Genomic DNA, 20,657 nt, shown 5'->3' on the forward strand with positions numbered 1-20,657 from the left:
GTGTTCTGATGCCTCCCTTGTCTTTTACCATCAGGACTCGAAGGGCAAAAACACCATTTCAATCTAAAGAATTGCATTTCAATTTGTTAATCAATCTGGCTTAGATAACACAACAAAAATGCAGCCAACGAGCTTTAAGAAAACTCCAGAAAAAAGAATCAGAATCAGAATCAGAATGTACTTTTGGCTAATAAGTGTCATTGATTTAGTGCAGAATTCGCATGTTTTTCTTGTGACGTTCCAGTTCTGAAAAACAGGATATTTACCAGTAATGTTCAGGCTTCTAGCCGGTCAAGAAAAAAATAATTCAAGTGGATTTAAAATGCTCCATATTTTCCCAATACTTTTTTACTTCCACACCTTCCCAAGTTTTTTCTTCAAGTTTACTAAAATAACTAAAAGAAAATTAATGGAGAATAAACCGTTAAAATGTTTAATAAATGCTCTTATTTCCAACACCTAAAACCTTACGGTATAGGGGTTACCTTCTTCCGAAAGTATTAAAAGGTGTTGAGGAGAATTTTCAAATTAGTAGAGATATAATGAATGTCGCTATGCGTCAAACAGCGCACTTACTTTTCTATAACAAACTCCATTGCCTCTTTTTCTCCTTTGCTTAATTCCTCCGTGACAGTTGCAATGTTTCTTCGTAGGTTTTCTATGTTTGCTGTGCTCACAAGAGTTGTAGCGACCTCATCAAAACCCAAAGAAAATTTCATCGCCAGTTTAGAAATATCAATACCCTGCCGCTGAAAGCATAAAATTATGAACATACATGAAGGCAAGCATAAACCTTTGTCTTCCCTTAATTTTAGAACCAGATGAGTGTTTCTTGTTCAAACTCAGTATAGCATTGGAGAACAATTTCAACTCTTCATGTTCTATTTCATGAAAGCTCTAATTTGAATCATTTTAGAACACGAAAATCATTTCATCGTTCCAATGAAGAGTTTTCCAGCATCGTTTAAAATAACTGCTGCACACGGTTAATACCTTCAAAGCAATGTGTGCCTGCATGTCGCACTCATGCAATAGCATTAAAAATCCATACTTGACAATATTCAGCTGCGTGTTTACATGCATTTTTGATCTCTTGGGTAGCGGGATGCCATGACGGAGGTCCTCTGTTTGACAACAAACCCATTGAGATCGGAGATGCATTTATTATTCCAACGTCGTATTTCTGAGATAAAAGGAAATAAATAGAGACGGGAATTATCAGCATACTCCATGTAAGCTTGAGGACGAAAACAGAGTATACCTTAAAATCATTTATGTATCCTAATAATGTTTGGTCATTCATTGAACAATGACAATACGATAAAATAGTGTCAATAGGAACCGATGTTTTCTCTAAGACACGCCTAGAAAGTAAGATAATAATAATACTATCATACATATAATGCACACTTAACCACACAAAATAAAGGTGTCATAATGATTATAACCTTAATTGTAACCTTAACTTATCACCTTAATTGTACAAGTCGTTTTATTCTTGTAAAACGTTAAGGGAAAAATTTACCTAAAATTTTCAAGTGGATACCCAGTGATGCCAATGAATTTCACCTTTCCTTTTTCTTTAAGCTAAAATATACAAGGAAATTTAAACGTCTTAAAGTTTTATACATTTCCAATTCAGTCATTTGTATATAATATATCAGATCATACAACATACCTTCATCATAGCAGGAAGAGTCTCATTGAGAATAATATCCAAAGATGGAGCAAATTCCATATCGTGGACCTATTTGGCATTGAACAACCCGTTAATGAGAAAAGATCAGGTTTATCTCATCCGCTGTTCGCTCTAATTTTAAAATTCAAGTTTATTCATGTGATTATAGTTCCATATTATATAGATTCCCCAACCTGAAGTACATCAACATAATCCAATCCAAGGCGTTGCAAACTTGCTTCAAAACCAGCAACAACTTTCTCTTTGGAAAAATCAAACATTTTATCAATTTCAGGAAGATAACGCCCAACCTACAGGGAAAACCTGAAAATCAAGGGTTTTGATTGAGGGCACAACTGCTACCAAGGCTGAAGGAAAAGTGTTTTTTCTCAATTGTCAGTGAACTGTTTTTATTAGTGATTTTACCATTCAAGGTAATTTCGGTTCGCCTTGAACGAACAGGAGGTTTTCACATGCCTTTCAACTATTTTTCCTCTCTTATTCGAGACCCGGCCTAGCCTTGCTCCTATATGCTTAAATCCCAACCAGGGTTACGAGAGGAAAGATCATTGGCATTCCCCAGCAAAGGCTAATCACTTTATTCCTACCTTAGTAGCTAAATAGTACGAGTCTCTTGGAACATCCTTTAATGCCTAAAATGAATGCGACTAATTAGTTTATATTGAAAATATTACTTGACACTAGTGATAATCGTTATCCGTCAATATTTGCCATCGTTAGACAATGTCAATGACGCAAAAAACAAGCTTCTATAATAATAATTCTATGTTAATTATTTTATATGTCTTCAAACAATTATCATTCTAATTGACATGTTCGAAAATAAAGCTTAAATGACAATTTATACTGTTGTATCATTTTTAGAATTATTCTCTTCAATATCAAACAAATTCTTCCATGCATGTGGATTAATCGTGGACAACATGTACGAAAGTCAAACAGAGTATCAACCGGTTTCGACTCAATTTCGGGGACTTGAGGAGATTTGTCGCGTCACATATTGTCAACATCGTCACTGATTTATGTATTCATTTTTAATATTGTTGTGTGTCTGTTTAATCCCAGCACCTGCTTCGAGAGAAATGTACTGTTTAAATATTTATTACTGACCTGGTGTGGGTGACTTATATGCATTATAAAATACACGAACAAATCAAGTTGTTTTGACAAAAACATTCAGTCATTTGTCATCTGTCTTAAATCTCCGGATATGGTCCGTTCTGAATGTCTACTCTGGCTTGGTGGATTTAGTTATGTTACATTATATTTCGCACAAGGAGCGGTTTTTTCTATTTTAATTGCTGAACACATCACTAGTAGTTTGGGTGCATTTTTCGTGGCATATCTGCCGTCAATTCTGCATTTTTTTATACTTCTTAGTGAGATATGAATACGCAAAAAACGACAATCAAGTGCTTTTTGTCTGGGGGATTTGGTTTATATACATTGTGCTTGCTTTTGTACCAATCGTGGCAGTCATATTTGGTCTCGTAGTTGATAAAATTGGAAATGATGAAGTTCCAGGTATCAACGCATTGCGGTTTATGCTTTGTGTTACTCCTATTCTCCTGATCTTGCTACTAAATATCACAATTTCGCCAGAACATTGGAAATTTGTTGTAACGTTGTCAGTTACTGCTTCGTTGGACTTATTTGATGGAATTGAAATGCTGGACATTATTCTTCTTCAACATCAAACGGGACCAGTTTTTTTTAAACTTTCAACACAAACGATTGCGTGCATTATATTCTTCTCGTGCTTGAATTTTGTGGTTTCCCCATTAGCGTTGCTTCAGCACAAACTCACAGGAAACAAGGAAGGCGACGTGAAACTGAGGAAAAATACGACTATTATCAAAGCTGGTGTTCAGATTGTCTTAATTAATTTGCCATTTCTAATTTTGCGTGTTTATATTTGGGCTGATCACCATTATGAATCTTCAATATTTTTGACAAAGAACATTATATCAATCATCATCAGCTCGTTAGAAATTGGCTCCGCGTTAAAGCTTTTTCAATGTGGACCTGATATTGCACAAGTTTATCATGACCAAGTAAACAATTTGTAGAAAAACACAAAGTGCAGTGGCAGTGCCTGAAATCTTTTACACTTTTCACAAGAAAAAGCACTCAATGCAGAATAAATTTATACAGCACTTGTATATAAACTTTTATAACTCATTTGTGGGTAAAATATGAAATGAAGGAAATGATAATCAGTTTTGTCAAAGATCTAACTTCTGACTGGTTGATTTTTGTACACAGATCAGCTGGTTGTGGTAAGTGATAACTAACGTAACTGTTTAAATACGGTAGTTATCTCATGTATAGATGTACCAAGCTATACTGTCTACTGACAAGGCAATGCTGAAATAACTTTATCTCAAAAAATACAATTATTGTAAATTGATATAGATAACCTTTCCCAAAACTGTTTCAGCTTTTCCATGTCCATACCAAGGTGCAACATCAATATAATTAATACCACTCTTTAGAGCCTCTTGAACAACTTTAATCGATTCTGTTTCTTGAGTTGAATGAAATACACTGCCTAATGATGATGCTCCTTGATAAAATATGAATTTACAACTTTTAGAATGAAACAGTTATTAGTTAAATGTGATATGTATTAAAACAAATGCTTTGTTTACATTTTGTACTGTTACATTTCTTTAAATATGACAAACTGTTGGTATATATTGTTATGAGCACCAATGAGCTAACCCAACAGGACATTACCATTGTAAAAACATTTTAAATGGTTTGCCAATCCCTTTTAATACCTTTCCCTCAGAAAATAACATGTTCGTCCAGTGAAATTTTTCAACAAGCACCATTTCTTTAGATTAGCCCTCTGTGGAAAGTTGCTGCGTCAACATTATTATATGCAATAGTTTTGAAATTTGGCATCCTTACAATCCATTCTGAGCCTGCCTCTCCCTAGCCTCTTTCATGAAAATGATGAAATCAGGGCAAGAAGGGCATTGGTATATCTATGGTACATCTATGGTAGACATAAATATGACATTTTCATATTTTCCCTAAAAAATTGCAGTGTTTAATACACTGGCGTTTTTTTTGAATGGTAGAAACCTTGCATGCCACCCCACGAGAAGTCATGTTTGCACAACAGCACAAAGCCACAAACATGCAAATGTGCAACCATAAAAATGCAAATCAACCCCAAGTATAAAGTGAGTAACGTAACAATTCTTACCAAAACTGAGGATGGATACCTCCATGCCTGTCTTTCCTAGGAATCGGTAATTCATGTTTCTATGATGATTTGTTGACCTATATAGCGTAATATATATAGTGTTCTTCCTGTTGAGAAATAGAACTCGACATAATGGGAAAAAATATATGCGTAATAGCGTATACTTCATGTAGTCTACGATAAAAAATAGAGACGGGAGATTTCATGGATTTTCAATCGAGTGGAATACGTCATGTCTTTTACTATAAACGTTGCGCAAATTCGCAATTAGCATAATTTGCCAAAAATATTTTAATTACAGACATTAATAATGACATTATATATGTAGGAATGTTAATAGATCATAGATCATAGATGTTCAAAGATGGACATTACGAACCGAAAACTTGGTTGTATTTTAGCTTCTGCTATTGCAGATGCTGCAGGTGAGTTGTTCATTTCATATTTTAGAGTAATGTCTGTTTGAATTTTATTTCCTTAAGATTTTTCAACTCTATTGCAATTAGTAAATAAGTACTGATTTTACAACTTGAATTTCTGTACAAAAGCTATGGAAGCTATGCCATTGTAATTATTGAAAAAGTGAATTCATGCTTTGAATTCATATTGTAATGCCAATAAAATTTCTGTCAATTATTGTAGCCCAGCCACTTCATTGGATTTATGACCTGGAAAAATTCCAAGCCACTGTTGGTAATGCCGAAGAAATAGAATTCTGGAGTCCTTCTGCTAATGCATTCTACTGTCTAGAGACTGGCAAACAAAGTTGTTATGGAGACCAGACTCATGCCATATTAATATCATTAGCAAGACAGAAAGGTATAGGCTAAAATCAAACTCCGTACATGGCTTCAGATTATCTATATGACTATATAATACATGCAATTGAAGAAAAAAGGCATACATGATTATTAGGACAAAAACCAGGAACATGCCTAATTCGATCCTGCAAAAGACCATTTTTTGCACCCAGCACCCCTGATTTGGCATATGTCTCACTCTGCTGCATGTAATTTGCAACAACTAATTTACATTCATTTTTAGAGTTTGATCTTGAAGACCTGAAAAAAGCTACCTACAAAATGTTTGGTCCTGACTCAGAGTATGCTATGATGGAAGAAGGTATCAGTCCTCATAATTACCACCAACCTTGTACCCATGGTCTATTACCTATGCTCCACGGCCCACCAGGGGTGGTTTGTATAAACCTCTTAACTACATTTGGCGTAGTTAACACAGAAATACACGACTCTGATTGGTCAATTTTGTCACTAACTATGAGTTCAAAGTTAACTACGTTTTTATACAACCAGCCCCTGGAGAACGCCACGCAAGAGTAGATTCATCTATGTGTCATCCTTCTTGGAGTTTTTCAATAAATTTTCTTTTATTATCCAGTTTCCTGCATGTCCTTGAAGCTTGATCACAGTACACATAGTTTTGTCCACTTCTTTTATCAACCTCTGCAATACACTTGTGCATATTCAGCAATTCCTGGGAGGTTTCAATTTAATTCAACACCTCACGCCTGCAAATGTCTAATTCAACATCTGATCTAGATGTAATATTGTTTTTTTAGCTTTGAAAACTGGTTTGCCTATAAAATCAGGGTGGCGAAATGGCAGCATAAAATATTTCCTTAAGAAAATGGAGAGTAACTCTGAAGAAACAGGTACAATATCTGATTGTTTAATGGTCAAATTATATATGTAAAACTTATTGTTTTCTACATTTAAATACTCAGTTACTAAGGGATTATTATCAAGGCTATTATACTAGCCATGAAATGAGTGAACTAGGTGTAAAAGTGTATTAGATACCTCTACATGGTTCACATTTACTGTAGGTAACCCTGATGATGCACAAATTGATGGGGTTACCAAGTTAGCTCCACTTGTTGCAATGTATGCTGGACATCCAGACCTTCTCTTTCATGTGGAGGATGTGATAAGGATGACACAAGATGATGATATGGCTGTGGTTTCTGCACTAACAGCAGCAAGGTAAGAATCTTTGCTATAGGTTCACTTTAACTGGCAAGCTGTTTCTCTCCACTACTTTAACTATCATATTCACCATTGTAATGCTCATTATGACTTTGAATGCTTTTTTAATGCTTCACCACCTCCAATGAATGATAAATGGGGGCAAAGGATCATGTTCACTCTGCAACTTCCATGAACCTATAAACTGTACTATTGTTTGTAGAATAATTGAACGATGTTTACTAACAACCAACACAAGTGATACCATGTTGGATGTTGTGAAACATGTCATGAATTGTCTTGCTGCAAATGATCGTACCAATCCCCAAGATCTCGACCGAGCAATGATCAGCTTTTTGAAGGAGGTCATAGACAGTAAAGATGTACCACACACTGAAGTTGTCCCAAAGAGATTTGTCAACAGCTGAGGTAATTTTGAAGCCTTGATTATTTTGTCTCCTGTCTTTTTGTATTTCCCACTCTCTATGCATCGATCAAATAAAGAAAATGCAGTATTCATGATATTATCTTTTCCATAAGCTGTATTGTTTTATTACTATAGGCGTACCAAAGTCCTTCCAGGCCAGTGTACATGCCCTTATAACGGCAAGTAACATGGCGGAAGGAGTTCGTACAACAATGCGAGCTGGAGGATGCAATGCTTCAAGAAGTGCATTCATTGCAGCCTGCTTTGGAGCTATGGTGAGACGTTTAGTGTTAAGTCAACTGGCTGCTAAACTAAACAAACCATCATCAGTTATCTTACTTTGACATTTATAGATATGTGATTTGTTTATACTACCATTTTCATTATTATTAGATGTCTTTATACACTTTGTTTTAGTTTGGAGAAAGCATTATCCCTGAAACCTGGAAAAGCAAAACTCTGAAGTACAACAGTTGGTTAGAACTTGGAACAGTAGTTGCTGGATGGAAATCAAAGTAAATTAATAACAATATATATTGAACTTTTTCAAAATCTTTCACAAAATTTAATTTTCTCATTACGCCTCAATATTACATTACATTGCATATATAATGACGATTGGGCTTAAAAATACACCACGAGTTCAATCTGATGACAACATATGTTATGACAGCATGTAAATGGCTCATAATGCTTTTTTTTAATCCAATAAAACCGAATGGCTGTTAAATATATGAAGATATGTTTAAGAGATGATGGTTAGATCTGAACACTTTCTAAAGCAGGATTTAACTTGAAGGCATTGTAAATGTATATTTTAACAATCTTGAAAATATATTTCAGCTGAGTTCACGTAATATTTGTATACATGTTATCAAGTGTACGCTCTTTCCAGGAGACATGATCCCAATATGAATGTGCGCATCTTCCCCTTACCAGTGTAGTTCCTGGTTTGGTAGCTTAAAGTTCAACGAAAAAGACTTGTCTCGTATAACTCTTTGTATGTCAACTTATATATACAGACAACAATATTGTAGCTGGTAATTATTGTAATTTTCTGATTAGTTCTTGCAGCACAGACTGTACCTTTTCAATACCAGTCTGATTCAATGCTGATACAGCAAGAACATGTTCAAATAGAGAATTGTTTGCCATGTTCCCATGTTCTGTGCTTGTTAGAAGCTCCATGCCCTTGTGTACCAATTCTTCTAAAATGATCGCAAATATTACATTCTCTTAACAATACAAACTCAGCAGTACACTTTCTGAATACTTATCAGCAGGGGTTTTTGTATAAAGATTGTTTTGTAAGTTCGTCAGCAAACTACGTCACAGCGAATACTAAGTATACTCTAGTAACGACTCTAGTGTTTTGCTTGACAATTATAAACAATGAGGAACGAAACCGTACCGTGTATAGAAGATATATCATTGTCTCCAACACAATCAATTTTATTCAAAACTAGCAATTTTGGTTTGGTTAAAATATCCTCTTTGTACAGCATTAGCTCCTAAATATGAAAGCAAACAGTATAATTGAAATATGACCTTCAACAAAACCCATAGTAGCCCTTAACTGTACCCCTAGTGACAAGCTACAGGATAAGAATACCGAAGCTTTTTTCTATCCACTTGTCTATTCATTTACCTTAGCTAGCAGACAGATTGTTTCATATGCTGTTCTCTTTTGATGCTGACTTGAAAGTTGAAATCCATTCACATCCACCTTAACAATTTACATCAGTTAGGTCAATTTCATGGAGAGACTTTTATTCAATTCGTTCTACATGCAACTATTATGAGTATTTTCCCTTCACGATAACAACAGGTTTTTTCAGTTGAAAACCAAAGTCGCACGTTTTGTTTGCATTATTTTGAGAAAATTTTTAGAAACCTGCACGCGCACAAATAGAATTTTAGTTACATTACGTTCGGTAACATAAAAAGAAAATAAGAAAAATTATTCATAATGAAACATTTAACGTTGAAAAAAAGGAAGATTGTTTTAAGGAATTCTTACTACAAACATCAAGATTCTGGCCCTTTCAATATGACGTAGAAACTTTAGACCCAATCCTCTATTTTTATGCGCGCCTTCTATCAAACCAGGTAGATCAACCAGTGTGAACTGCAAAAAGAATATAAATATTATCATCACAAGCTTTTGAAAGTTGTTGGGAATTGGGTCAGGTAGTTAGCGGTAGGTAAATAACCAGCACATCACTTGATTAACAAAAGAACACGGCCGAAAAATGGAACATTTCAAATTGATATTAGACATTGTATACAACAGCGAGGTCTAATCTCACCTGAGAACGTACAGCAATAGAATCTACAGAATGTTGTAGTTTCGGTTATTGCGTGTAACCTTATCGCGTGTAACATGACTATTTCTGTGTGTTCTTTGTTGCTTATATTAAAAACTACGGTCCACTCTAATGAAGAAAACCAGCAAAAGAATATTCTATAACGTTCTTTTGTGGAACATAGAACTGACCTGACTAAAATTGTCAAATTGTATCCTTCCTAACGTCGGACTGAGCGAGGTAACTATAGGTGGCAAATGTTGAAATAAACTATTATTAATTTTGATATTAATCATGAGGCCAGCCGATGTCTCATTCTTCAAATCTTACGTACAAATCTTACGTACAAGCATAATCTGCAACTTTTGGTTTTGCATTTGACAACGCCTTTAATAACGTAGATTTCCCTGCGTTTGGAAACCTTGTGATAAAAAAGATTCATCGGTTGACACAAGCGCCGCAAAAAGAAGTGAAAAATGGGGAGTGTTTAATGTTTATTCATATTAGCTGCCCCCCCCCCCAGCAAGTCAAATTCTAGACAAGACTTAAGACTTACCCCACCAGACCAACATCAGTGTACATCTTGTATTCTAATATTACCATTCTTTTCTCTCCCTTCTCTCCCCCACCAGCAGACGTCAAAGGAGATCCGCCATGACCACCGCTAACCACTTTGACACGTTGTCCTACTTTGTTCATATCTGCAATCACGTGACCTGTTGTCTCGTCTCTCACGACGGTGCCAAGAGGAACTGGAATGATAAGATCCGCGCCTCGTGCACCATTCACCCTTTTCTCCCGAATGCTGAAATATAACACACCACAATGATTTAACTTTCACACCCAAGTAATCATATAAAAAAACATTTGTTCCTGGGGCTGGTCATGAAAGATTAAAGGCCTGATCCAAACACGGGCCTTGACCAATCAGAACACGTGTTATATACACGTTATTATATAATAATATATAAGTTGAATTATTAAGAAATATGGAGAGATGTTTACTCTAACAGTAACGGTATGGTCAGTGGAATGAAAAACCTCATTCTTGTTTCGTATGAGGTTAGAACCCAGAAGAATACTTACGAACAATGCTGTCCATGGCCTGCTTTTGGTCTTCTGTTTTCCTTAAAGCGAAAATGACGTAATGTTGCTTTTGATTGACACTGTAATATGACATCACCGCCATCTCCACCGCGCGCACCAGTGCGAGGACTCCCGTTACCACCACTACCACCAATAGCATACAAACGAACTCTATCCACAAAAGAATTACGAGGGCTCTATATGGAAATAAATCAGAAGAGCATACTATAACAGATTATTAAACCTTGCAGCAAAATGACTTGGTTCAAATAACTACAGAGAATAGACTCTTTAACGATAATGTCCTACCGCTGATAACTAAACTTAAAGCATGTTGTAAGGTTTTCAAAACCTGGGTGAAGTTTCGTCGAGATGAGAAACATGTATTTCGAAAGTAAAAATATATTGTAATTTACGGATACCTTCGTTCTCTGCTGTGGGTATACGGGTTTAAAAAGTGTAGTTTTAACTTTTCTTGAAACTGCAGGGTTGTTTTCAATGATATCGTTGTGTACTGTGAGTTCAGATAAATTAACCTTGAAAAAAGGATCCAACATTATGAGGGTGGAACTAATCAAAACCCATGGTTTGCAATTACAGAAGTGGGAAGCGCGGTTGATGATGGAGATATCCCTGGTATCGATAACGATATAAAAACAAATTTTAATAACCTCATGCGCTTCTAATTGCTTCTCGTTTTTTTCTGGATGTAATGAAGAATTTGTTCCAGTTATTTCAGCAATTTCACTAAGCTGGAAAAAAAATTATTTCCATTTAAGTGGGATACGCAGTAATATGACTAATCTGCCTATGACTTACATACTGGACTGTAAAAATAAATTAGAATGTAGTTACTTCTAAATCATGCAACTATAATACATTACTTAAAATGCATGTAGGTAAGATATGATTTCTACCCGTAATTCACAAGATTACCTTGGCAATGAAGTTGACATCATTACTGTTGTACAAAAGTACAGCTTGTTTCTGCATGTTGGTAAATTTATTAACATGAAGACGTTGTTTCATTATGTCAATACCAGATAGTGGGGCCTGAACTGATGTGAACAAAATATGGTAAGAGTAAATCATAAGACAGCAATTGTTGATGGGCTATAGATCTAACCTCAGATCAACTGATATCAAAGAAAATCTGATCATTACCTTGATGGGTTGAACTCAAAGTAAAATTAGATATTTTCAAATGAACGACAGAAAAGATGGAAAGTACATGCATGAAATGAAAAATGTATATACTATTATGTCCTATAGAAGAACTAATGGGATGAATATGTCAATATTACCTTGAATAAGTAGATCAGTAGGAGGTACAGAGAGAGTGGTGGCCATCTTATCACTGATCTACAAACAACAGAAATGATAAAATAGTACATTGTTCATTTCAGACTATCAGTGTTACAATGTATGCATGACTAACAGACATGACCGGCTTTTAAGAGAAAACATACTAAATCAACTAGTTTTAGAATTCTAGGGCATGTTAATACATCAGCACATATCTTACCACAAAGATACTTTTCTCCTTTCTGTTGTTATCAAACTATGGAAAGGTACAACACAGTCTTACTTTACATATAATTGTACACATAACAATAAAGAGGTATGGTAATTGTATAAGAGTACCACATACAGTACTATACAGCTAATATTTGGTTATAATTTAGAGTTCCCTATAAACAAAGATCTCCTCGATGCTGAATTTGTGGTTAGAAAAATAAACACCAAAAAATGATAGACAAGGAAATGGTTTCTTCTTACTTGAAGAGATTTGTCCACAACTTTTGCATCAAAATTATTTTCCTTTAGTTCATCAACCAATACCTCTGCAAGGACTATAATTTACAGAAATTGGTAAACAACATGTATATGCATGGTTATATATAATGGTTGTAAACAACATATATTCCTTCCTGGGGTGTCTTTCATACCTATTTTCAAGATGGCACATATACATGCAAAAAAAAACAATACAAGATTGTACCTGAGGTCCGTACAAATATTACAACGGTTGATGCAACAGTTTTGTCTAGAATATCAAGAATGGATTTGGCACCCTCTTCCAAATTGAATGCTTCAGCCTAAATGAAATATGTACAAACTACTACATGTATAACACAGACAGTTCACCAATTTGACTATAATCCTAAGAAGTCGTTTTTACCTTAGGGGCCACCCAATTAGTGTGCACACCTGGTATGAATGTATTTCACATTAGCATACAAGGGGGAGGGGACCTAAATCATTATTTTGTACGTATGCAGATATAATTTCCATTTAATGTATAGAAAGGTAATTATACCTTAAGTTTCACCATATCAGGAGGATAATTAATTTCATCACAACTATATTTTGAGAATTGGGAGAACAAATCAAACATATACTAGCTAACTGCTTATTAGCAAAATTAAATGTGATTAATGATGGTTACACTTCAGTCTAAGTACTGGTCTTAAAGGTTCATCATTTTTCTTAGAAAGTACATGTAATAAATTTAAATATCTTGTAAAGAGCATTTATTTCAGTAATTTTGGAATGCTGTTTTAATCTGTAAAGTGGCTAGTAGCCTAGTCCCAATTAATTTCCCAAGTATCACATTTAGTTATTGACCATTTACACAAGGGAAATGGTCAATAAATTAGGCTATATTGCAGCATCCTGCTGAAAATTATCCCATATTTACCTTTGTTTAACACCTGCTGGATTTGACACTTTGTGCACCGCCTCAATGACAGGATGGACATTAGTACTTTGATGACAGGCTGCTTGTTGCTGCTTCATTAAATGCCTCATTCCTGGTAATTGAAAGTGTCATAGAAGCTCTAACTGCACAATTAGTAATTTCTCTAACTTTCTGCCCCATAATTTGACCTCATTTAAAGATTTTATGGTAAAATATATTTTTATTGTAATACTCGCTGTACAAAGAACACCGCAATTGACTCCACGAGCAGGACATAGCGTACATGTATTTCTTCGTACTACAAGGAAATTTACCCATTTTGAAACAAAATTCACCATGATACAGAAAAATTCTCCGCAACATTTTTTTCTCGATTACTGTGTATTAAAGAATTGTATAGAATCATCTGAAGAACATCTCAAGTTTTCTGAACATTTGCAATTCGCCATTTGCAAAGTCTGCACTCTGCAGGTCAAGAGTTCCTCGTACCCAGGGCAAGGGATTGATCAACTACACATTTACAGAGTGATGGGTCTCTCTCTATTCAGGTTCTTAGTTGCTTTACTATTTCTAAAATGTAAGTTTGACTATAATGATATTTTAATATTCTAAAAATGTTTTGTCCCGCTGACGTGTAAGATATTATCATTTAACCAAACATGTATTTCACTTGGCATAAGGTCATGAACCGTGCAGAAAATATGGCGCGTGTGTCTGGTAAAAGAGTTTGATTTTTGCACTAGTGTCTAGTGTTCAATGGCTGCGTGCAGGATGAAAAATACAAAAATACAGCACAAAATATACAATGACAAATAAAACAACAGTATCTCCAACTAGGATAGAAATAATGTTTCAACTATACGTTAGTCATCATCAGGATATAAGGAAAACATACTTTCTGTCACTGGTGTACATACGGACCGCCTGCAGGCTAACACTGGTTTAGTCTAAAGGTCGAAATGAGGCGGTTTGTATTTTATTAAATATTCATCCCTTCACGTCATACGTAAGAAAGCTTTATTTGTTAATACTAGCGTTACTGTGGGGAATACAAATTTTAATGCATGTTGGAAAGGAGTCAGCTATATAGCAAATATCGGGATGGCATGCAATGATCGAATATCTCTAGTGTTTCAAGTGCAGCGGTCGGAAACCGCACGACATGAAATAGAATCTACACGCATGAGGAATTATATCGTCAAAAAAGCAAGACGCTATCTAAAATGTTAAGATATTGTAGTTCCCACCGGCGGTGTTAAACTGGATTACATTACGCAAAATTTGTTTGGTTGTTAAAGTCTATGGTCAAGTCTTGCAATAGACTTGCATGTATATATATGACCATGCAATAATATGATCATGCAATACATCATTTAATTCATTTTTAATTGCAGATGTTGATTGTGGTTCCAAAGATCAAATTTACAATGAACAGGCTAAGAATGAATATTTCGAAGAGGGAGTTGAGTTGACAAGAATGAATACAAAATTACAACCAAACACAAATCCTGCTAAGAACGTGGTTCTTTTTCTTGGCAAGTCCATTGATTAATAGTGCGCAACTGCGGTGTTGAAATGTCATTTTTTAACAAACGAGTGAAAAAAGTGGGGGGGGAATGAAAAAATGATTGAAAGAATGAGAAAATTGAATTAGTTGTACACTGTTCTAGAATAGTTGTGACTGTTTGTTTGATTAGGTGATGGAATGGGAATAAGTACTACGACCACAGCGAGAATATATGATGGCCAAAGCAGAGGAGAAAGTGGAGAAGAAAATGTCTTAAGTTGGGAGAAATTTCCGTATACAGCTTTGGCTAAGACATATAATACCGATGCACAGGTTCCCGACTCTGCTGGTACGGCTACGGCATTTGCTACAGGGGTGAAAACCGGTTCAGGTCAAGATTTAATTATTTATTATTTTATTTCAATAACTTTGTGTTCATTGACAGAGATTTCTCAACTCAATTACCAAATTCACCCTCTTGGAAACGAAATGGAACTCGCACAGCCATTGACTTTCAACCGTTGTTGTATGCACTGTGAGGATTGAAGTGCAAATTTTAAAAATCCTATCTTAGAAATCACAAAAAATGCACGTCCAAATTTTAAAATTCGACATTGTTCATTCCTTTAAGTGTATTTCACTATAATTTTAGGTATCCTAGGTTTGTCTGGCCAGGCAATATACGAAAATTGCAGTAGTGTCGAGGGAAATGAAGTCTTATCAATTTTGACGTTTGCAGAAATGGCAGGGTTATCCACCGGATTAATCACGAACACGCGTGTAACCCATGCAACGCCTGGGGCTTTCTACAGCCATACACCGTCACGTGATTGGGAAAATGACCAGTCGACACAGGGAACATGTGTCGATATATGTAAGTACGGTCGTGTTTCTTGTCTCTTCTTGTCTTCACTCGAATAAATCTGACCGTAGGCTACACGTCGTCCGTGCTTGTACTGAACTATCTTCCTTCATTCATGGTACTACAACAAGCTGAGACAACATAACCAAGTTCTGAGATATTTTCTTTCGTCTACACTTTCTTTTCAGCTCGTCAATTGATTGAATATTCATATGGTGATGGTATAGACGTGGTTTTGGGTGGTGATGGAGAGGAGCTTCTTACCGTGTGGCAGTGAAGACCCAGAAGGGAATACCTTAAAAGGCAGTAAATGTCGCAATGATAACCGGAATTTAACTGACGAATGGTTAAAGAAATTTAACAATTCTGCTGTGGTTTGGAATAGAAATGAACTGAAGAACATCGATCCAGATCAAGTGGACCATCTCTTAGGTAAAATTACAGGTTGATGCTAAATGGTAAAATTATTCTTATCTTATATTTAAAAAAATTTTATCCTGATGTTCCTTATTAGGGTTGTTTGCGTCAAGTGCTATGGAATTTGACATCTTACGTTCTGTGAAAAATAAAACACATCAGCCAAACTTTCTAGAAATGGTTGAAAAAGCCATTGAGGTACTTCAAAAAAATCCCAGAGGATTCTTTCTGATGATTGAAGGTAAAAAAATGATTATACTGTATACAGTATTTATTTTCTGAGGATTTCTGAGGATCACTATTTTCATTTCATCCAGTCAAATATTATTGCCTACAGACAGCGAATCTTTCGCCAATCTCTAGTGCTATGAAAATGAGCCAGTATCTTCATTTTCTATGGAACGGAACAAAAAAGTACATGCTTTTCTATTCTCAAATTTTAGGAGGTTTGATAGACTGGGGTCACCACGCAAATAACGCACACTTAGCTTTATCTGAGACTGCTTTAATGGCAAAAGCTGTAAAGAAAGCCCAAGATATGACAAACGCAGGTAGATTTGTAGCATCCTCTTAAGAAATTAGGTACCAATGCTTATAGTATGCTCTAAGGATTGACTAATTCAACCAGACCTTTGTCTTGGAGATAGTAAAATGGATCAGGCAATGTATCAGCATCGTATGTATATTCTGCTATCAGATCGAGTTATCGCAGCATGGGGAAAATATTTCGCTAGAATGAGAGTAATTATGTCCAAGACTTTACTACATGATTTTACTATTAATTGCAGAGGACACTTTAATCCTGGTCACAGCTGATCATTCACATTCTTTCACTCACTTCGGCCAGAAAGTGAAACGTGGTAATCCCATATTTGGATTTCAGTCGAACCTTGGTCTAGACGGCAAACCTGCACTCTCCTTATCTTATGCCGACGGCGCGGTTGGCCTGACTGGTAACCAAACACGAGCTAATCTCACCGGTGTGAATTACAATGACATCAACTTCCAGCAACAAGCGCTTATTAAGATGGAGTACGAGTCTCACGCAAGCCAGGATGTTGGTCAGTTCAAATTTACTTTAAAAAAATCTTCAGAACGTTTCGCAACGCATCACTTACCAGCATCCTATACTTTGGGCCTTGCGGAGAATTTAGGGGGGCCGGGGCAGCAGAAAATATTTTGTTTGAAACAACATTAGCATAAAGTGGTGTGGCCAGAACTACTTCTGTATCCTGTTAATCCCATCAACCACAACCAGAGTAAAATGTGATCATGACTGCTGATACATTTTAATAGTTGCTACACCAGCCGACAATTAAGATCGCTTGCATAATATTCTTCGTGCCAACCTTGGGCGCTTTGTAATTATTATTATCCTTTTTTCTTTTTTGTAGGAATTTACGCGACAGGACCATTTGCGCACCTTTTTCATGGAGTGGTTGAACAATCTTACATATTTCATGTCATGGACTATGCTTTGTGTTTAACGAAAAGTAAACAGGAGTTTTGTTCCAAGCCTCCTGAGCGCGGAGGACCAGTCTCGGACTGTGAGATTTATTTTTTTAATGTGTACTTACTAATCATGACATTGTTCATTACCTGTGCGCAATCAACATAAACAACTGTTTTACACCTCCATTTCTCTTGTGTCGTAATTTTCTGGCTTAATCACTAGTCATCAGACTTTGTTGAAGGCAAAAAAACGATACAAATAAGCAAGAATGTACAGGAATAACCACATCAACATGTGTTGCGGGGAGAAGAGATAACAAATGGTAATATGCCGAATATTAAAATTCACCAACAGACACCAAGTATCATCAGGCGTTTAAACACTCCGCCAGGAGTTAAATATTGAGCACGTGACGTGCTCACCCGTAGATTTTTTGCAATCTTGGTGGTCCTGTCCTGGTGCTGTTATGCTTGGTTTTCAATATATGTACATATTGATGTGGGATGCCAAATTTGCTGTCAATTTTCATTACATACAAAAATGCATCATCTACCTTTCCATGGATCCCTCTGAAATTTTCAATGACATGCACTATAGAATAGCAACGCGATTACTCATTTAAATTGTTGGATACAACTTGTACATAATATTGGATACAAGTTTACATTCACTTTTGTTGTAGTTCCGCCATATTTGTATGTACGATTATGAAGAGGACGACTATGCACAACCATGTGCTGTTTGTGACCTAGCCTTATTTAGGGTTGACCCGGGGTACATATATCATCCAACAGATACCAGAACATTGGTGAACCATGGACAGATGAAGGACCATTGCACCATTCAATATATTGATTGCACCATTCAATATTTCTTTCACCAAAATATATTTTTGAATATCAAAAGTTTTTTTCCCTCAGACAGTTTAACAAGTTTCACAAGCTTGGTTGAAGGGTCTACTAACTAAGATTGCTTGCATAAAAGTTGTTAATGAATAGCCGGCTATTCAGGTTTGATTTAAGACCTAAATACACTTGGCTATTTATTACATGAACAAAAATTCTTACTTCTGCTATGAAGTTAGACAATTCAACCAAGCTCTTGGTTTTATAGACATGACCAATGTTTTGAATGCAACATTGTAGAGGAAAAAGCTGTGATTGCATCTGTGAGACTTTCTTCTGTCAAATTGTTGCTTCTTGATCGAAATGAAATCTTTCAACCTAAAATCAAATGCACATATTCTCTAACATCAGACCTAATTAGGAAAGATTTGGAATAATGAATTGATTCTTCCTGTGATCTAATCAAAAAGTAAAAATAACTCACTATTTTTCTGATATGATCAGTTGCTTTAGGGTCTCCTTGAATATTCTCTGGTTTATATGGTGGTACTATTTTAACATCAATACTTTTCACCACAATATCTTTAGCATTCCATTGACAGTTATTGAATCTATATATTTTAAGTCAAGATCAAGTAAAACAATTAATCACCCCTTTTTTAAAATAATATATTAACAATTTCTGTTTGCAGATAATCCTTTTTCATATGTGGTATGTATTACTTACGTTTTAGAAACATGATCAAACAACTTCTTTGCAATGGGTGACACTCCAATCCCGATTCTTTGTCTTTCCATTATACTTTGTTCAGTCCTATGCACTATTTTACTGATATCCAATGGTGGTAATTGGCTTGGACTCTTTTTAGCCTCCTCTAATACATCAAAATTTCTTAATAATTCTGTATTTAGAATATTAATATTACATGTTCCCCTTTCGCCTGATGAACTTGGAAGTTCTATTCAGTGAAAAACAAAGTTAAGGAAATATGTTCCTCTCAATCACCTCTCTTTTATTGCTTCCTAAGAAGCGATAAACAAATATATTTTGTTTGTTTATTGTTTATAATTAACCATTGTTACAACATGTTTCTAGTTGTAACATGAAAACAACTTGTTGCAAGATAAGATATCATGTTCAAATTACTACAATAATAAAAACATTGATCATCAGGTCATGGCATCGGTTGACAAGTTGTTCAATGTTGTGTAGATGTATTGGAAGAATTGTATATAGTACTTTTAACAATTTAAAAACAAGATCAAAATATTCCTAACTAATCAGCTACGGAAATGAAACTTGGGTAAGCTGGCATTTTTTCATATTAATTCCATCCACATATGTTGTCTCTCACAGGAGTTGGTTTTTACACCATACATGTAATGTTTGTGCTAATTGTTGACCATTATTTTCATGGCTTAGGCCTGGCCAACCAGCTAAACTAAACTAATTATGGTCTGAGATTTCATTTAACTACTCAACATTGCAGTTACTCAGTTTAGAACAAAGTTACAAATGGACCAAAAAGTGCTTGGTATTGTTACAATATTTCAATTTGTTTTTTAAAAAAATGTATTACTATAAAATATATAAAATCATGTGACATACTTTGAACTAAAGAAATAAAATTTAACTATTCAATTACAAACGCTTAATGACTTGTTATTTCATATGAAACTGATTGGATCATTTGGATGATGTTGTCAAAAACATCAATACCATATATTTAATATTTTTTATTGAATAATCAAAGGATACTCATTACAACAAGGTTATGATGACTATCATATGCTAAAACTTCTCCTTCAACCTTTTCACCATTACATGTTGTACAAGACACTCGTGAACCAACTGTAAGTTTCTGTTGATTTCCAGAACTACCTGAACCAGCCGCCATATTTCTGCCAGCAAAGCACAAAGAAAGACGTACCGGAACTTAATTCCTATATCGGCACTGGTACCAGCTAGCAACCGGGGATTTTAACAAAAAATACTGACTGCATATATTATTAGTGTGTATATATGGGGGGGGGGGGGGAGCTGGTGGGAGCGGGAGTCGGTGGAGTAACGACCAGTCAACTTCCGTTACATTGGCAAATTGTCAGAGATATTTTGCACCCCTTTCCCAGTGTGCCTCTTTCCCAGTTCCTG

At 35.4% G+C, this 20,657-nt stretch overlaps 4 protein-coding genes and 1 pseudogene across 7 annotated transcripts; 2 read left to right on the forward strand and 3 right to left on the reverse strand.

The window, feature by feature from the left end:
- Nucleotides 1-158: 158 nt before the first annotated feature.
- Nucleotides 159-5,054, reverse strand: LOC114520939 (L-galactose dehydrogenase-like). Its single transcript, XM_028541291.1, has 10 exons — nucleotides 4,917-5,054; nucleotides 4,120-4,265; nucleotides 2,287-2,331; nucleotides 1,873-1,989; nucleotides 1,679-1,747; nucleotides 1,526-1,587; nucleotides 1,262-1,364; nucleotides 1,052-1,183; nucleotides 577-749; nucleotides 159-395 (listed from the first exon to the last, which is right to left on the reverse strand). Exons 1-10 carry the CDS (start codon nucleotides 4,969-4,971, stop codon nucleotides 308-310), a joined length of 990 nt encoding a protein of 329 aa, XP_028397092.1. The 5' UTR covers nucleotides 4,972-5,054; the 3' UTR covers nucleotides 159-307.
- A 178-nt stretch (nucleotides 5,055-5,232) lies between these two features.
- On the forward strand, nucleotides 5,233-8,151 carry LOC114520693 (crystallin J1A-like). Its single transcript, XM_028541018.1, has 8 exons — nucleotides 5,233-5,341; nucleotides 5,559-5,735; nucleotides 5,961-6,038; nucleotides 6,496-6,588; nucleotides 6,763-6,919; nucleotides 7,125-7,330; nucleotides 7,464-7,603; nucleotides 7,746-8,151. Exons 1-6 carry the CDS (start codon nucleotides 5,281-5,283, stop codon nucleotides 7,327-7,329), a joined length of 771 nt encoding a protein of 256 aa, XP_028396819.1. The 5' UTR covers nucleotides 5,233-5,280; the 3' UTR covers nucleotide 7,330; nucleotides 7,464-7,603; nucleotides 7,746-8,151.
- LOC114520629 (GTP-binding protein 10-like) lies at nucleotides 7,298-13,881 on the reverse strand. 4 transcript variants are annotated; one of them, XM_028540959.1, is made up of 19 exons: nucleotides 13,658-13,880; nucleotides 13,422-13,533; nucleotides 13,041-13,083; nucleotides 12,723-12,819; nucleotides 12,500-12,573; nucleotides 12,246-12,281; nucleotides 12,025-12,082; nucleotides 11,657-11,778; nucleotides 11,392-11,472; nucleotides 11,143-11,256; nucleotides 10,721-10,917; nucleotides 10,191-10,439; nucleotides 9,982-10,055; nucleotides 9,826-9,878; nucleotides 9,349-9,456; nucleotides 8,977-9,054; nucleotides 8,740-8,839; nucleotides 8,415-8,536; nucleotides 7,298-7,384 (listed from the first exon to the last, which is right to left on the reverse strand). In XM_028540959.1, exons 1-19 carry the CDS (start codon nucleotides 13,782-13,784, stop codon nucleotides 7,349-7,351), a joined length of 1,881 nt encoding a protein of 626 aa, XP_028396760.1. In that variant the 5' UTR covers nucleotides 13,785-13,880; the 3' UTR covers nucleotides 7,298-7,348. The 4 variants fall into 4 exon arrangements, with proteins under 4 accessions (XP_028396760.1, XP_028396753.1, XP_028396744.1 ...); XM_028540952.1 differs by lacking the exon at nucleotides 7,298-7,384 and having other exon boundaries at nucleotides 8,305-8,533; nucleotides 13,658-13,881; XM_028540943.1 differs by lacking the exon at nucleotides 7,298-7,384 and having other exon boundaries at nucleotides 8,305-8,536.
- A 36-nt stretch (nucleotides 13,882-13,917) lies between these two features.
- LOC114517873 lies at nucleotides 13,918-17,839 on the forward strand (annotated as a pseudogene).
- Nucleotides 17,840-18,310: 471 nt separating this feature from the next.
- On the reverse strand, nucleotides 18,311-20,424 carry LOC114520732 (protein LSM12 homolog A-like). The gene is made up of 4 exons (XM_028541071.1): nucleotides 20,265-20,424; nucleotides 19,233-19,464; nucleotides 18,990-19,116; nucleotides 18,311-18,883 (listed from the first exon to the last, which is right to left on the reverse strand). The coding sequence occupies exons 1-4, from the start codon at nucleotides 20,401-20,403 to the stop codon at nucleotides 18,845-18,847; spliced, it is 537 nt and encodes a 178-aa protein (XP_028396872.1). The 5' UTR covers nucleotides 20,404-20,424; the 3' UTR covers nucleotides 18,311-18,844.
- Between the last annotated feature and the right edge of the window lie 233 nt (nucleotides 20,425-20,657).

The sequence above is a fragment of the Dendronephthya gigantea genome, unplaced genomic scaffold (genome assembly GCF_004324835.1).
Source record: "Dendronephthya gigantea isolate DGI-Jeju-01 unplaced genomic scaffold, DenGig_1.0 000000F, whole genome shotgun sequence".
Lineage (NCBI taxonomy): Eukaryota > Metazoa > Cnidaria > Anthozoa > Malacalcyonacea > Nephtheidae > Dendronephthya > Dendronephthya gigantea.

Coding starts and splice junctions, on each gene's coding strand:
- LOC114520939 (XM_028541291.1), bottom strand. CDS start 4,971: ATGAATTACCGATTCCTAGGAAAGACAGGCATGGAGGTATCCATCCTC. Junction 2,332..4,119: donor CTGAAACAGTTTTGGGAAAG/GTTATCTATATC, acceptor CATTCATTTTAG/GCATTAAAGGATGTTCCAAG. Junction 750..1,051: donor ACGCAGCTGAATATTGTCAA/GTATGGATTTTT, acceptor TTATGCTTTCAG/CGGCAGGGTATTGATATTTC.
- LOC114520693 (XM_028541018.1), top strand. CDS start 5,281: ATGGACATTACGAACCGAAAACTTGGTTGTATTTTAGCTTCTGCTATT. Junction 6,039..6,495: donor GTATGCTATGATGGAAGAAG/GTATCAGTCCTC, acceptor TTGTTTTTTTAG/CTTTGAAAACTGGTTTGCCT. Junction 6,589..6,762: donor GAGTAACTCTGAAGAAACAG/GTACAATATCTG, acceptor CATTTACTGTAG/GTAACCCTGATGATGCACAA.
- LOC114520629 (XM_028540943.1), bottom strand. CDS start 13,784: ATGTTGCGGAGAATTTTTCTGTATCATGGTGAATTTTGTTTCAAAATG. Junction 13,534..13,657: donor ATTGCGGTGTTCTTTGTACA/GCGAGTATTACA, acceptor TTCAATTACCAG/GAATGAGGCATTTAATGAAG. Junction 12,820..13,040: donor CTGATATGGTGAAACTTAAG/GTATAATTACCT, acceptor TATTTCATTTAG/GCTGAAGCATTCAATTTGGA.
- LOC114520732 (XM_028541071.1), bottom strand. CDS start 20,403: ATGGCGGCTGGTTCAGGTAGTTCTGGAAATCAACAGAAACTTACAGTT. Junction 19,465..20,264: donor TCATAACCTTGTTGTAATGA/GTATCCTTTGAT, acceptor TTCACTGAATAG/AACTTCCAAGTTCATCAGGC. Junction 18,884..18,989: donor CTGATCATATCAGAAAAATA/GTGAGTTATTTT, acceptor ATTTGATTTTAG/GTTGAAAGATTTCATTTCGA.